At 40.2% G+C, this 16,382-nt stretch overlaps 1 protein-coding gene across 1 annotated transcript in view; it reads left to right on the forward strand.

The window, feature by feature from the left end:
- scn12aa (sodium channel, voltage gated, type XII, alpha a) overlaps window positions 1-14,885 on the forward strand; it is a 51,528-nt gene extending 36,643 nt beyond the window's left edge. Inside the window, 11 exon segments of the mRNA XM_043233500.1 lie at window positions 10,225-10,319; window positions 10,321-10,345; window positions 10,725-10,997; window positions 12,382-12,435; window positions 12,694-12,835; window positions 12,924-13,024; window positions 13,099-13,369; window positions 13,688-13,852; window positions 13,855-14,397; window positions 14,400-14,578; window positions 14,580-14,885. Coding sequence (XP_043089435.1) covers window positions 10,225-10,319; window positions 10,321-10,345; window positions 10,725-10,997; window positions 12,382-12,435; window positions 12,694-12,835; window positions 12,924-13,024; window positions 13,099-13,369; window positions 13,688-13,852; window positions 13,855-14,397; window positions 14,400-14,578; window positions 14,580-14,885 — 2,154 coding nt within the window.
- The last annotated feature ends 1,497 nt before the right edge of the window (window positions 14,886-16,382 follow it).

The raw sequence follows: 16,382 nt of genomic DNA on the forward strand, positions 1-16,382 counted from the left end.
CTAAAACACGTAATCGTGCTAAAACTATAAAATGGACACAGGTGTGGTCTATTGATTGAATAATAATTGGATTAAACAGTTCATCCATAAATAATACAGCTCGTTTGTCAAACTGTAGTCTGTTTAGGTGTAACACGTATTTTATATAGTTAATATAGCCTGAATGTAGTCTAAGCCATCCGTAACTGACATTAAAGACATAATAATACCATTTCAGTTTTTGAATTTTTCGTTATTGATTGGCAGATTATATTCGAATGATATCAGAATTCAAATGTTATGGCACCCTTCAGACACTGAGAAAACTACACAAAAGACACATAAAACAGTAACACATGAACACACTGAATGAAACACCTGGTACTGGAGTAGCTCAAATAAAAACACAAGTGTGTCTCACCTGATGCTCATCTGACCCACACAGATCTCCACACACACCTTTAACGCTAGGGTAAGTTCACAGTTCAAAGGTCAGAGGTCTGTATCTCAGCTGCAGTCCACACTGCAGCCTTCTCATCCACACCGAGATATAAATGCCACTGTCTCTCTGTCAGCAATTCATTTCGACCTGTAATTTAACACGGTGTCAAGCTTGATATGTTTAATAGTTATTCCCACAGGACCTTGGCTTTTATATCAGAATATACTCACTGTATCAAAGAATTATCTGGAGAAGATTAGTTACATTTAGGACTGTTAATACAATAAAGATTTGACATTTTAAAGGTGCATTACAGTGAGACGTCTTGGTATAATACATCTAATGAGCATTTAAGATTAAATCTGTATTTTAATGTTTTTTTTTTTTGTTTTATTTAATTTTTACTCTTATTTATATCTTATTTATATAGTGCAGTTGTGTTTTAGGGCAAATTGCACGGAAATATCTTCTTTAGATATATTGCAGTGACAAGGAAAACTATAGAAATTGTTTTTATAAAGAACTAACAATTCTTGGGACTACATTTTATAATCCATAAATGGAATCTATAAACTGAATCTTAAACAATAATGAATTTGGACTGATGAGAATCATATTAAAAAAAAAAAAAAAAAAAAAAAAAAAAACTAAATAAAATATGATCAAAATTAAAGAACCCAAATTCTTTATAAAACCTCACTCTATTTTATATATATGCATATTGATCATGCATATATAGTTGAGTATGTAGATATATACATTGATGTGCATATGTGCATACTTGTCCATGTTATGTCTTCATTTCACTTCATCGGCCATCAGACACATTCCTACTGTTCCTGTGGCCGCCATCAGACACATTACAGCAGAAAATCTGTTCTACACTGTCTGTCTACTCTGACTGTAGAATAGAGTGGAAACCTATTGTGATTTTAACCTGAAACTAAAAATTTGTAAAACTGATCTAATTTATGTCCCAATAAATGTGTTCCTATAGAATGCTCCAAAAGTGCAAAATTGTGTAATTTTCCTTTTATAGATAAATTGCATCAAGTTGCATGTTATAGTCTATTTAACATACAGTTAAAAAAGCCATTTAGATAGGTTTTTTTTATTAATATTAATTAAAATATTCTGATTGTTTTATAAATGTAGCCCTCTCCGCTGTACGGCTCAGATAATGACTAGGAAAGTTTAAATCAAATCAAAACAAAAAAATGTCTAGGCGAGAGTTACATCTAAATTACTCCGTGAATAGTGATTCACAAATTACCTCAAGAATTAAACATTCAAATACCACTCGGGTCTCAGATATCAGTATGAAATGTCAGATGTATGATAAACTATAACCTGTATGACTTTTTAAACTTGCTTTTATTAAGTCACTTGAGTAAACAAGTAATTCAATTCACACAGTTTCAACAATATTTCGAAAACACAAAATAAAATATAAAAATAACCCAAAGTTCCTGTAAAACTCAATATTACCCAGCTGGGATTTTCAGTTCAACGTTGGCGCGCTAGTTGGAGCTCTTGTGATGAAACAAAACTGTAACACGTTACTCACGAATCCAGGGAACTAGATTTCACTCATGGAATAATAATCGCGGACCCTTGATGAACGATGAGATGAAACGCACAGCCTCCATGACGACATCCTCGATGACGTTGCACGAATCGATGAACTTCTCCGTCCTGGAACATGCCAAACGAACTCCACGACGATCCTCCTCCACCTCGCGACCCTGACTCGACGATCTCTCAGTCTCCTGAAAAACGACTCTGTAGTCTTCTCTGGTCGAAGCAGAACTCACGCGAGGCTGGGGTGTATATGCGGCCTTCGCAAACTTTCTTCGGCGCTCTCTTTTGCAGCGAGCAGCGGCGCGATATGTGATGCGTCTTCAATTAATATATATTTACAGAAACGTTTCTAAACTTAGACCGTCACTGAAAATGTCTATTAATGAGATGAAATGAGCTTCTTTCGCACACACTTTTCGCACCACGTTGCTCTGACTCGCTCAACGGAAAAAAAACCAGCGTAGCACGCACTCACGTTCTTCTTTAACCCGCCCCTTGAACTTAAGGGGTCAAAGTCCTTCGTTCTCATAGGACGAGATAATATTAACAGAAAATACAACAAAATTAAAGTCCTTGTTTTAGTTCTTGGTATTAAATACTTTTACACTTTTAGAGAAGTCTTAAAGGAACATATATATAAAAAAACAAATCAGCATAAAACATTGTAACCAAACAAATTTCTCTTTTATCCCTCATTTTAAACAAACAATGCAAACATTTGTTTAGGGCTCTACATTCTCCCCTCACCAAGAATCATTTATGTCCTCATAACGAGGAGAAAAAAAAACATTCTAATTTGTCACAGCGAGAAAACATGTATTAACCTCATAGCACCTTGTTGTACAATTTCAACTTAATGTCTTAATCTGTTACCTAGGCATAAACAGGTCTCTCTAGATATAAAAAAAAAACTATATTCGAGTCAACCTACAAACAGCACTGATTTATTCAAACTACTGCCGTGGCCTTAAAGTAATTGCACAAGTACTCAACTTTCTGGAGGGCATATTCAACCTCAAAAAGATGGTAGAACTGTATCTAACAGGGTTTACAGCTTTTACTTGAGCAAGGACTGGCTCAACCTTCGGCATACCAAGAGTATCATATGTGAATCTCTTAGTCACAGTTCTGGTTCTCTGAGACCTTCTAGCAGATTCAAGTACATCAGAGGTATTCTGATTTTCATTACTTGGATCTCCACTAACTAGATCTTGCACTGGACTGGTAACGTTATCACAAAGATCTGGTACTTGACTCACATCTTGTAAATCGTCAGTGTCATTGTTTAATAGAGGTCTTGAATCGGACTCTTCAGAGTTAAGAGTCTCATTTCTTGTATCCGAGTGTTCCACAATCTCTGTGACATTCTCTGAAACTACTGCATCCTTCTGAGAAGTTTCTGTTCTCAGTGTCCACTGACAATCTTCCGGTTCTGGAAACCATACTCCATACATTTCATCCTCACTATCAGAACTCCCAGCATTCTGATCAGCTCTGACTTCTACTTCTCGTCTTCCAGCTGTATCCTAAACTTCCTGTTCTGGACTCTCACGCATTTCAACATTTTTCCTTCGTCTCAAAACCCTCCTTCTAGGCTGAGGGACACTGTGAGGAATTTCTTGTCTCAACTCTTGTCCAATAGGAAGAATGTGATTCCTATGCAGGATCTTGACCGGTCCAGTTCCACTTTCTGGCTTAAGTCGAAACACAGGCAAGTTAGGCATCTGACTTTGAACGACATAAGGCTCAGTACTCCATCTGTCTGCCAACTTATGCTTTCCTTGCAGTCCAAGATTTCTTATCAGCACTCTGTCTCAGGTAGCAGTTGAGAGTAACGCAGTTTCTGATCATATCTCCTCTTGTTTCCTGCATTTTTCTTCTTAGCATTTTCTTCTGCCAGCCCATATGCATACTTCAATTCCTGCTGCATGGTTTTACAAACCGCTGATAAGACTTTGTGTGAAGTTCCATCACTTGACACACCAAAACTCAGGTCGATGGGGGGAGTCTGGCCTCCCTTCCATACATAAGGAAGTAAGGAGAATACCCTGTAGCCGTTCAGACTGCAGTTGTACACATGTACCAGATGTCCAATGTGACGGCTCCATTGCTGTTTCTGACTCGGATCCAGGGTCCCCAACATGTCCAGAAGTGTCCGGTTGAACCGTTCGGGCTGCGGATCACCCTGGGGTGGTAATGCGGCGTTGTCCGAGATTTCTCCACTCTAACAGATCAAACAACTCATGGATGAGCTTGCTCTCGAAATCCCGACCCTGGTCCGAGTGCATTCGTCTAGGCAGACCATAATGAACAAAGTATTTTTCCCACAAAACCTTTGCAACTGTGGATGCCTTCTGGTCCTTAGTCGGGAATGCCTGTGCATATCGGGTGTAGTGGTCTGTGATGACAAGGACATTACAGATGTTCTTGGAATCCTGCTCAATGGAGAGAAAATCCATGCACACAAGATCCATTGGTCCGCTACTGTACAAATGTGACAAAGGTGCAGCTCTCTTTGGCAGAGTCTTCCGCTTTACGCATCTGGGACAGGTCTGGCAGTACCTTGTCACATCAACCTTCATTCGGGGCCAGTAAAATCTCTCTTTCACAAACCCATAGGTTTTGTCGAACCCTAAGTGACCAGAGTCATCATGAAGTGACTTTAAAACTACTGCATGGAACTTCTTTGGTAGACACAACTGTTTATGATGAGATCTGTCTGGGGCTTTAGTGCATCGAAACATCACCCCATTCTCCAGCACCAACTTGTCCCATTCTCTCCTGATCACTGCAAGATCCTGATGAATTTCTTTCTTAATTGTGGACAGATCTCCTCTTTTCAAAGCTCTCCATATCCCCCCAAGACACGGATCATCTTGCTGGGCAGAGGACAGGTCCACAGAACTCAACTTTGGAAGTCTGAAAGCATCCAGTGTAGTTAAGTTGCAATATGCTTTAGGACTGACTTAGAGGATCCTCCTAGTGACGTTACAATCCTGCTGACACTTGCCAGGAAACTGGATGGGTCCTGAACTGGGAGCTTACACAACGTTCTCACTCCAGAGGATGGGATATTCACCCATTCCTGGTCCTTCACTGTCCCATGAGGACGACGCGACAAAGCGTCAGCATCAATGTTTTGTCTCCCAGGCCTGTACTTGAGACTAAAGTCGTATACTGAGAGGGCCGCTAACCACCTATGTCCGACAGCATCCAACTTTGCAGTTGTCAGAACATAAGTTAATGGGTTGTTATCGGTCTGTACTTCAAATTTAGCTCCGTACAGGTAATCGTGTAGCTTGTCAACGACTGCCCACTTTAATGCCAAGAACTCCAGTTTGTGGACTGGGTAATTCTTCTCAGAAGGCGTCAAACTTCTGCTGACAAATGCTACAGGTCGTAACCCCTCTCCTTGGTCCTGATACAAGACCCCACCCAACCCTTCACAGCAGGCATCACACATGTAGGACATACGGGAGCTGAGGATTTGCGAAGATCAACACAGGAGCCTGGGTAAGTCTCCTTCAACTCCTTAAAGCAGCTTCGCAAGCATCAGTCCATCTACTCCCAAATGGATCAGAGGCTTTATACAGTACTCGTTCTGGACTGAGTCCTGCTTTTATCTTCTTCAAACTCGCTGTCGTCAGACATCCTTGCAACAACTGATTAAGTGGGTAGGACACTTTTGAATAGTCTTTCACAAATCTTCTGTAGTATCCACAGAATCCCAAGAAAGAACGTAGTTCTGAAACGTTCTGTGGTCGAGGCCAGGACTGTACAGCATCAATCTTTGAGGGGTCAGTTGAGACACCATCTTGAGACACAATGTGTCCAACATAACTGACAGAGGTCTGACAGAAGGTGCACTTGTCCAAAGACAACTTCAAACCTTCACTCCATGAGGCGATCCAACACCTTAAGCAGCCGCTCTTCATGCTCCTCCAAGGTCCTTCCGAAAATGATGAGGTCATCCAGGTAAACTAATACCTCCAACAAATTCATGTCCCCAACTGTCCTTTCCATAACTCTTTGAAAAGTCGCTGGAGCTCCACAAATCCCTTGTGGCATTCTCTGAAACTGATAGAACCCCACTGGGCAGATGAATGCCGTCTTTTCTTGATCTGCTTCACTCAGAGGGATCTGATAATATCCACTTCTGAGATCCAACACACTGAACCACTTGCTCCCATTCAGGCAAGCCAATGCATCTTCAATGCGTGGGACAGTATATTGATCTGGGACAGTACGTCTATTTAACGTCCGGTAATCCACGCACATCCTGATCTGTCCATTCTTCTTCCGTACTACTCGACAATCGGAGAAGCATAGGGACTCCTTGACTCTGTGATAATCCCTGCCCCTTTCAACTTCTCCAAATGCTGCCTGACATCCTCCAAGTCAGCTGGCGGAAGACGCCGGGACCTTTCACGAAAAGGCTTATCCTCTGTCAGTCGAATGTGATGCTGGGTACTCCTTGAACATCCCACATCAAATTCATCACATGAAAAGACCTCCTTCCTCTCCAACATCTTTTCAATCAGCCGTTGTTTCCATTCCTCGGTCAAAGGAGAATCACCAAAATTAAATGAATTCTTGTTCAAGTTTGCCTGACCACTACTCTCGTTGGGCTTAGAGACCGTAGGGACAATCTCAACAGGAAAAACATGAGCAATAGCCATTCCTCGTTTAATCGTCATGGGGCGAGAGGAGACATTTCTGATTGTAACTCCAATCCTTTTTGACTTGACAACGTCAGTAGACTGCACTTCCGGGGTTACTAGGAGTTCCTCAGGAAACCACGGTTCCTCTGGTTTATCCACTAACAAGGTCTTATTAGAAAGAACAGCAGGGTATTTTAGAATTCCATAAACCCTAGCATTCTTCCCCGGAGACAGTTTCAGTGGCTTAGGTGAAGATACCAGACAGTTCCTCTTCTGTCATCCTCGTCACACTTTTCCACTGCAATGACCCGCTCATAAGCATTTCGGATTTCAGGATGGACAGTTAAAGTATGAAGAAAATCATCTCCCACTTTATCTTTGCACGCTTCCACCAGCTTTTTCACTACAGATGTATTTGTTCCCACCAGAATGTTGACATCTCCTTTCATGACAGGGTCGGGACAAACCAACACAAGTGCATCGATGGATTCTGCTACTCCTGCCACAGATCCTGGAAACTCCAATCTTAAAGACAAACAGCCATCATAGGGGTACTGCTGCCTGCTTAGTCCCCATATCTCCAAATTCTCTATTGGTGTCAATGGCAGATGCTTTAAGTATTTCTCATAGAAAGATCTATACAGCAGAGTGACTTGTGATCCACTATCCAGCAAAGCCTTTGCATAGATTCCTTCCACCTGGATAGGAAGAACAGAGCTAGGTCCCACTAACCCGCTCGAATACTTGCTGGCTCAACTTTGACTCTTTTGCACATTGTGGAACGTGTCTCTCCCGGAGCTTCAGGCCGTTCCTCTACTGAGCCCCGGAGAAGTTTCCCGATGACTGTCTCATTCTGATGAGTCGCTGGTTTACTTTCCTGAGATTTTCTTCATTGTTACAATCACGCTTCAGATGCCCATCTTCCCCACATCTGTAACAGAAAACACCAGCTTTGATCACTGGTCTTATTGTTGTTTTACTCTCTGCAGTTGCAGATAGACTGTGCATAGCAGGACGATCATGGGTTACAGGTTCTTTGCTGCAGCTGACAAGCGTGACACTTCATTTTTCAACCCCTAATCTCCCTTTTCAGCTTCTCTACTTTGAGTCTGCAAGGTTAGTATTAGCAGATGACTCCTTCTTGGCGGAGGACACTACAGACACGGCTACTTTAGACTGTAATGAACTCCGACTGTTTACTATGTTTTCTTCTTCTCTCACTTCTTTCATTAATTCATTAAAAGAAGGAGGGGCACAAAGCTTATGGGTCATCCTCAGCCGCATAGCCACCAGATCACTTGACAGGGCACCTCTGACAATCTGCCGTGATTCGAAGATGATTCAGGCAGAATATTCTATGCCTTTCTTCCTTAGCATACTGTGCAACATCCTGTCCAACCTCAGTATGTAGGCGGAGAGCTTTTCTCCCTCATTCTGGTAAGTGCTCCAGAAACCTTAACATCAAATCAGCAGCATCCTCAGTAGTGCCAAATGTTGACTCTAGCACACTGAGATAATCACTGAAAGTAGCAGTTGGGTTTCCAGTCTTTTCAAATCTAACAATATCGGCTGCAGGACCTCTGAGACACTCTACAAGTCTCTGCTTCTTGATATTATCAGAACACTGCCATTCTTCCAGAATGTGGGTAGTCTGCTCTACCCAAACCTCATACTCATCTTCCCCAGGAGGAGTTGGTATGAATCCTGAGAAAGGACGCAGCCTTCTGTATCCCACTCTCTCCTCTGATGAAGCCACATGACACGTTTGGACAAGAGAGTTTATGGCATCAACTAATTTAGTGTTGAGGGTCAGGTGCAGGGAAACAACACTTGGGATGTCAGCTAATGATTTGCCCTCTTTTTGGAGGAAAGAGATCAATTTAGACTGGAACTCTTCCTCTCTCTGCTTAGGGGTTTCAGCTGCTACATGAACGACCTGCGTGTACCAGGGACCAACCTCAGGTCCTCCAATCTCTGAAGGAATAGATATCTCGGAGATGCTACAAGCTATTTCAATCAAAATAAACTGATATTGCTTAGTTTCATCAGAGTGACGATCAAGCACTTTGCATTTCCCAATCCCCAGAACAGTATCCAGCACATCATAGACTACTCTGTCATCACAGTCTGTAGGCACCTTGCTTAAAATAAGAACTCTGTCCAACTCAACGCTTTTCTCTCTGCACCATGCAATAATCTCATTAACCTCCATTTTGTTCCTGTTGCACCAATGTTCAAAGTACGTGTTCAAAAAAAAAAATCTGTGTATAGCTGCTAAACAGTCTGAAATTTAATAATCTGAAATCTAACAATCTGAATAATCTGAAACGATCCCGGACGAGCCCCCACAAATGTAGCCCTCTCCCGCTGTACGGCTCAGATAATGACTAGGGAAAGTTTAAATCAAATCAAAACAAAAAAATGTCTAGGCGAGAGTTACATCTAAATTACTCCGTGAATAGTGATTCACAAATTACCTCAAGAATTAAACATTCAAATACCACTCGGGTCTCAGATATCAGTATGAAATGTCAGATGTATGATAAACTATAACCTGTATGACTTTTTTAAACTTGCTTTTATTAAGTCACTTGAGTAAGCAAGTAATTCAATTCACACAGTTTCAACAATATTTCGAAAACACAAAATAAAATATAAAAATAACCCAAAGTTCCTGTAAAACTCAATATTACCCAGCTGGGATTTTCAGTTCAACGTTGGCGCGCTAGTTGGAGCTCTTGTGATGAAACAAAACTGTAACACGTTACTCACGAATCCAGGGAACTAGATTTCACTCATGGAATAATAATCGCGGACCCTTGATGAACGATGAGATGAAACGCACAGCCTCCATGACGACATCCTCGATGACGTTGCACGAATCCGATGAACTTCTCCGTCCTGGAACATGCCAAACGAACTCCACGACGATCCTCCTCCACCTCGCGACCCTGACTCGACGATCTCTCAGTCTCCTGAAAAACGACTCTGTAGTCTTCTCTGGTCGAAGCAGAACTCACGCGAGGCTGGGGTGTATATGCGGCCTTCGCAAACTTTCTTCGGCGCTCTCTTTTTGCACAGCAGTGGCGCGCGATATGTGATGCGTCTTCAATTAATATATTTACAGAAACATTTCTAAACTTAGACCGTCACTGAAAATGTCTATTAATGAGATGAAATGAGCTTCTTTCACGCACACACTTTTTCGCACCACGTTGCTCTGACTCGCTCAACGGAAAAAAAAACCCGCGTAGCACGCACCACTTCACGTTCTTCTTTAACCCCGCCCCTGAACTTAAGGGGTCAAAGTCCTTCGTTCTCATAGGACGAGATAATATTAACAGAAAATACAACAAAATTAAAGTCCTTGTTTTAGTTCTTGGTATTAAATACTGTTTACACTTTTAGAGAAGTCTTAAAGGAACATATATATAAAAAAACAAATCAGCATAAAACATTGTAACCAAACAAATTTCTCTTTTATCCCTCATTTTAAACAAACAATGCAAACATTTGTTTAGGGCTCTACATAAAGAATCACACATTTTTTTCTAATTGCAGGTTTCTTTGATTAGCTTGGTTGCTAACTCTCTGGGCTACTCAGACTTTGGGGCCATTAAATCTTTGAGGACTCTCAGAGCTCTGAGGCCCCTGAGGCCTCTCTAGATTTGAAGGAATGAGGGTAAGATCCTGTCTTCTCTGTCGCTTAACTCTCTAAATGCGACACTCATTAAAGCATGTCAGATTTACTGAGATTTTACAGCTCTGCACAATACATTTCTTAAAAAGTTTGGACCGCTGATTGCGTAAATAGTGTCTGTTTTGCACAAGCACGTCACACTTTCACAAAATATGATGCATTTTGTAGCATTTGTTTGCTATTTTAACAGCCATAAGGTGAAGAAGCCACATATTATCACTTAATCGGCAGAAAAACTGCGAGAAATATAGAAAGTTTTATTTGATTATTTTTTGCTTTAATGATCTAGAGCTGTGGTTGCGTGCAGTTACATTATGACTATTTCCTGTATGGTATCATATCCTAATTTCCTGTCGTCCAGGTGGTGGTTAATGCTCTGATCGGCGCCATCCCGTCCATCATGAACGTACTGCTGGTGTGCCTGATCTTCTGGCTCATATTTAGCATCATGGGCGTCAACCTTTTCGCTGGGAAATTCGGGAAATGTGTCAACAGGACAGGGTACATTCAAAGCGTATCCCTGGTCAACAACAAGAGTGATTGCCAGGCTATGAATGACACCCAGTTCTACTGGACCAAAGTGAAAGTCAACTTCGACAATGTGGGCCTTGGATACCTCTCACTTCTGCAGGTGGTAAGTGTCTCGAGGGTTTGTGCCATTCAGAGTTATAATAATTTTCCGGAGCGGCCCAACAGGATGCAGAACTCTAGTTCCAATTTAACCCTTGTTCCCAGTCAAAAAAGACCATAATTACTTGTAAATCTAATTTATTATGCTACATTATCAACACATATTGGATTCAATTGATAATTGGTAACCTTCAATAATTGAGAAAAAACTAAAAAGTTGCCGAAAAAATTTGCTAAAAAGATTTAATCCAATATTTGGTAATAATATTTTTTATAATAAGTATAAGAAAGTGAGAATCATTTGTACAATATATTTTAATATGTCAATATTTATTTTAGAACTTTTAGAACATTTTAAGTAATTAATATTTCATTAATTTTAACCATGTCAAATTGTTTTGGTGGCCATGCTAATTGTGTACTTAAATACTGAACTAGTATTGACAGTTTTATTACTCAACTAAGGATCTAGGAATATGTCAATGTTGGAAAAAATGTAATCTAGACATCAGAGAATAAATAGGCACAATTAGTCCAGTTTAATGATGTGATTATTTTTATTATTTTCTTTTTAATTATTATTATTTTTTGCAAATCTTGTGTTGGACTTACTTATGCATCTGTGACTAAATTTTAAACTTTAATTCATTTAAATAAATTACTTTTCCTGTCATTTCATTCTGTGGTCATAAATTAATAGGAGCATTGGGCAAAAATTGCTACTTGCATGAATAGAAATTTCCCTAAATTCAAGATAATGTTTCTCAAGACCAAAAAATAGTCTTGCACAATTAAAGAAAATCTGTTATGCAGATTCTTATCCACCTTTGTAGTGGATATATTTAAGGTTTTTTTTTAAATGATAAATTTAAGGACATTTTTAAAGGTAAAAGCTCATTTCTGAATGCATTCCAATTCAAATTTACACCCATTAGAAAGGAAGCCAAAATTGTGAGCTCTGTTCTGTCTTTAACATTTCGGTCCAAGAAGGACTTTTGGTGACTGTGCTGTAGAATCATCATATTTGTTAAGGTAGCCAAGCAACCAGAGTTTTTCAGGGCCTGCAACTCGCTGGGCCTTAACCTATCATTTACCACTAGGAACAGTCTCTCAATCACCACAGGTTATAATTTCTGTAACCATGCCAACGACATCCAAAAATGGCCTAGCTTAATGGCGTTCATGCTGACTCTTGGTGAGTCACAACTCTTTGTCTTTACAGAAGGTATGAAACTTAAATGCGTAATTACCTCTGACTAAAAGCCAAGTTTCACTATGGTCAGGCATGGAAAGAAATATGCTCACCTTGAAGCAGAACATGTATTTGAATAAATTGACAATCTCTTTTAGATGGACATTCAAGCATTCTTAAATACTTTGTTTTTCAGGCAACATTCAAAGGCTGGATGGAAATCATGTATGCCGCTGTTGATTCCCGTGGAGTAAGCATGTTCTTTTCATTCCTGAAATTAATGACTTACATCAAAATTTACAAAAGAACAACCTATTTATTACCTATGACCTGTCATCACCTTGAAAATAATAGGTCCACTTAAAAGAGTGTTCTTTGGAAAACCGGGTTGTTGAGAAAGCCATTAAAAGAGCCTTTTAACCTTGATTTGAAACTTGATTAGAGCTTTAGACCCTCAGGAAAACCATCTATGTGAGTCTTCAAGGTTTACATGGTTCTTGTTTGTCAGGTCGAGGAGCAGCCCGTCAAAGAGATAAACCTCTACATGTACCTCTACTTCGTTATTTTCATCATCTTTGGATCCTTCTTTACCTTAAATCTGTTCATCGGTGTCATCATCGATAACTTCAATCAACAGAAAAGAATGATAGGTGTTTAGGTTTAACTTCTCCAAAAGCATTCTGCTTACATTTATTGTGTTCCATGAAAAATAACAGCTGCTTGTTCCCTGTACTAAAGGTGGCCAGGATATATTCATGACTGAAGAACAGAAAAAGTACTACAATGCAATGAAGAAACTTGGATCGAAAAAGCCACAGAAGCCAATTCCAAGACCACTGGTAAGATTTTTAACCATTTTTTTTTACTCTAAATGAAACTCTTAATTTCTCACCATAAACTCTTTTTCCTCTAGAACATTTTACAAGGATTCTTCTTCGACTTAGTGTCCAAGCAAGCCTTTGACATCACTATCATGATGCTCATTATTCTCAACATGATAACCATGATGGTCGAGACCGATGAACAATCTGCTCGTATGGAGACCATCCTAAATAACATCAACCTGGCCTTCATTGTCATCTTTACCACTGAATGCCTCATCAAGATATTTGCCCTCCGCTGTTATTTCTTCACCATTAGTTGGAACATATTTGACTTTGTAGTGGTTATTCTGTCCATCGTTGGTAAGTGCACGACTTTACAGTCTGGTAAGTGGTACGTGTGGCTAATTCAAGACTTCCCTGCTGAAAAGACCAACTTGGTTTATACTGGTTAGCTCTTTGGTACGGGTCCATCTGGTCACCATTATGGTGAAGCCAAAGAAGGATTGCTGGTTTGGTTAAGTTAGCTAAAAACTTTGCAGAGACACCAGCTTGTCTTTTCAACTGGGTTGTTGTGATCTGAGATGTTCATAGTGCCATTTCTCAATTCTTCAAGAGATTTTCACGTGAGTCCACTTTCTGTGTGCTGATGCCTGGTTTTAATTTTGTCCCTCCTTGTAGGAATTGTCCTTGCTGACATAATAGAAAAATACTTTGTGTCCCCAACTCTGTTTCGAGTGATCCGGCTGGCAAGAATAGGACGAGTTCTCAGACTAATACGAGCAGCTAAAGGAATAAGGACGTTACTTTTTGCCTTAATGATGTCACTGCCGGCATTGTTCAACATCGCCTCCTGCTCTTCCTGGTCATGTTCATCTACGCCATCTTTGGCATGGCGAACTTCGCCTATGTGAAGAAGCAGGGTGGGATTGACGACATGTTCAACTTTGAGACCTTCGGGAACAGCATGATCTGCCTTTTCCAGATCACCACGTCGGCCGGTTGGGATAACCTACTAGATCCCATTCTTAACAACTCTCCGGAAGAATGCAGCTCGAGTTACATCAACACCGGGACCAATACCAAGGGCAACTGCGGCAATCCCTCAGTAGGGATCACTTTCTTCGTCAGCTACATCATCATTTCCTTCTTGATCGTGGTCAACATGTACATCGCCATCATTCTGGAGAACTTTAGCGTGGCCACAGAGGAGAGCACCGAACCTCTGAGCGAGGACGACTTCGAGATGTTCTACGAGGTCTGGGAGAAGTTCGACGTTGAGGCCACGCACTTCATTGAGTACTCCAAACTCTCCAGTTTCGCAGACAGCCTTTCCGAACCTCTGAGGATCGCCAAACCCAACAAAATCAAACTCATCAACATGGATCTACCATGGTCAGCGGCGACAGGATCCACTGCCTGGACATCCTGTTTGCCTTCACCAAGCGGGTCCTTGGGGAGACCGGAGAAATGGACGCTTTGAAGCAACAAATGGAGGAGAAGTTCATGATGGCGAACCCTTCCAAGATATCCCACGAGCCCATCACCACCACCTTGCGGCGCAAGCAGAGGAGATTTCAAGGCGTCACTGATCCAGCGTTGCTACCGACGGCACCTGGTTAGACGACAAATGAAGCAGGCATCTTACCTGTACAGGCACATAAACCAAGACGCACACTGGTCAGAAGAGGACAGTGCTCCGGAGCGAGAAGGACTCATAGCGTCAATGATTAAAGAGCACTACGGTCCAGAGAAGGGGCCTCCGCCATCCTATGATGCTGTAACAAAGGATCCTAGTGACCATTTCAAGATGCTAAAACCTGACTCTCAATCCAGTGAGTCTCATAAAGAAGAGACGTATGATGAAACATTTCTTTAGGAACTCTTTTCTAAATAACCCATCTTGTTTTTTTAAACCACGGTTGGATGTGTTTAGCGAATCTAATCAGGAGGAATCCAAAATGCGAGCAAGATTTCACTTTTTTTAATCTGTCTGGAAAATGTTTGGACAACCTGTTGTTTTTGTCAAAATATGACATGTTATCATGGGAAACGGACAAAAATACATGGATATATCAAGGTGAGGGTGTAACTTTTCAGGTAGAGAATGTATTTTAGCTCAGATGTGCTGCACATATCGCAACTGTAATGTTGCACAGATGTAATTTTGGCTCTTTGCTATAAAGCTTAACGGCCACATGTAGTTTTTCCCAGAGTTTTTCATTGCTCAGGATTAAGTGAGGATGTTATCACTTTTTTACACTTGATGAGAGTACTGGTGTAAGGAAAAGGCCCCTAAATGCAGTTGGAATTACTACAGTGGAAATTTCCTCTTACAAAGTGAATGATTTTGCATTTTTATCAGCGCTTGAGGAATTTTAGTTTTCTTGTTGAACACAGGCAGGAAACTGTGTTTTAACATGGTTTGAGGTCAATGTAAAATCAAAATGGACTATTCAAGTAAATACATGTACATGTTCCTGATTTTATTTTGCACAACTGGTGCATGTTATTCCAAAGAAAGAATCTATGTAATCTTTCATCAAAATGAAACAACTTTCCTGGCTAAAGTCATGTATCTCCCAACCCATTCTCTCCAGCAGCTTTGCTCCATTTTGATATGCAACACCTACTTTTAATGATTCAATCAATTCCCAGTGGATACAAATCCAGTTTTGGGGTAAATATCCTGACCTGTTTCACTAATCTTACAGCAGTAAAATGTTGAATTAACTGACTTAAAATGCATAGACGTCTATGTTTAATACAAAATTTGAATCACTTGAAATTACCTTGAGCTCTTATGTTTTATTTAAGGGCTTTTTCTCATTATGTTGCACATTGAAATGCTTTAGTCTGGATCATAGAATATTTTCAGTGTCCTAATTATAACCTCATCACCGTTTTTTTTTCCAAGTCAGGAATATGAATTTACATGCATCAAATGCATTTCTCTGACATTATAAACTATATATTAACTAATATAATGTATATAAGAAAATGGGAAGAGAAGTACAGATGTATCATCAGCATCCGTGTACAGGTATATCAATTTCTGTGTTCTACTCCTTTTTTTATGAAACAAAGCTTTCCTTTCCACAAAATGTTCTCTCTGTTGTATTTAATTTCAAGGGGCATTTATGGAACATGAAACACAATAAACATTTTCACAGCTACGTTTTAATAAATTCCTGATGGATTTGGGGGTTGGATGACAATCTCACATTTGCAATTTATTTTTTTCATATTACACTGAAAAATAGCGTATATTGATTTATTTAATTCATACGATTTTGTACATTTTTTCTAAACCACAGCTTTAGGGGCGGGGTTAGGTATAGGTAATTCGTCCAAATTCGTATGAATAGCAATGAGA

The sequence above is a fragment of the Puntigrus tetrazona genome, unplaced genomic scaffold (assembly GCF_018831695.1).
Source record: "Puntigrus tetrazona isolate hp1 unplaced genomic scaffold, ASM1883169v1 S000000846, whole genome shotgun sequence".
Classification (NCBI taxonomy): domain Eukaryota; kingdom Metazoa; phylum Chordata; class Actinopteri; order Cypriniformes; family Cyprinidae; genus Puntigrus; species Puntigrus tetrazona.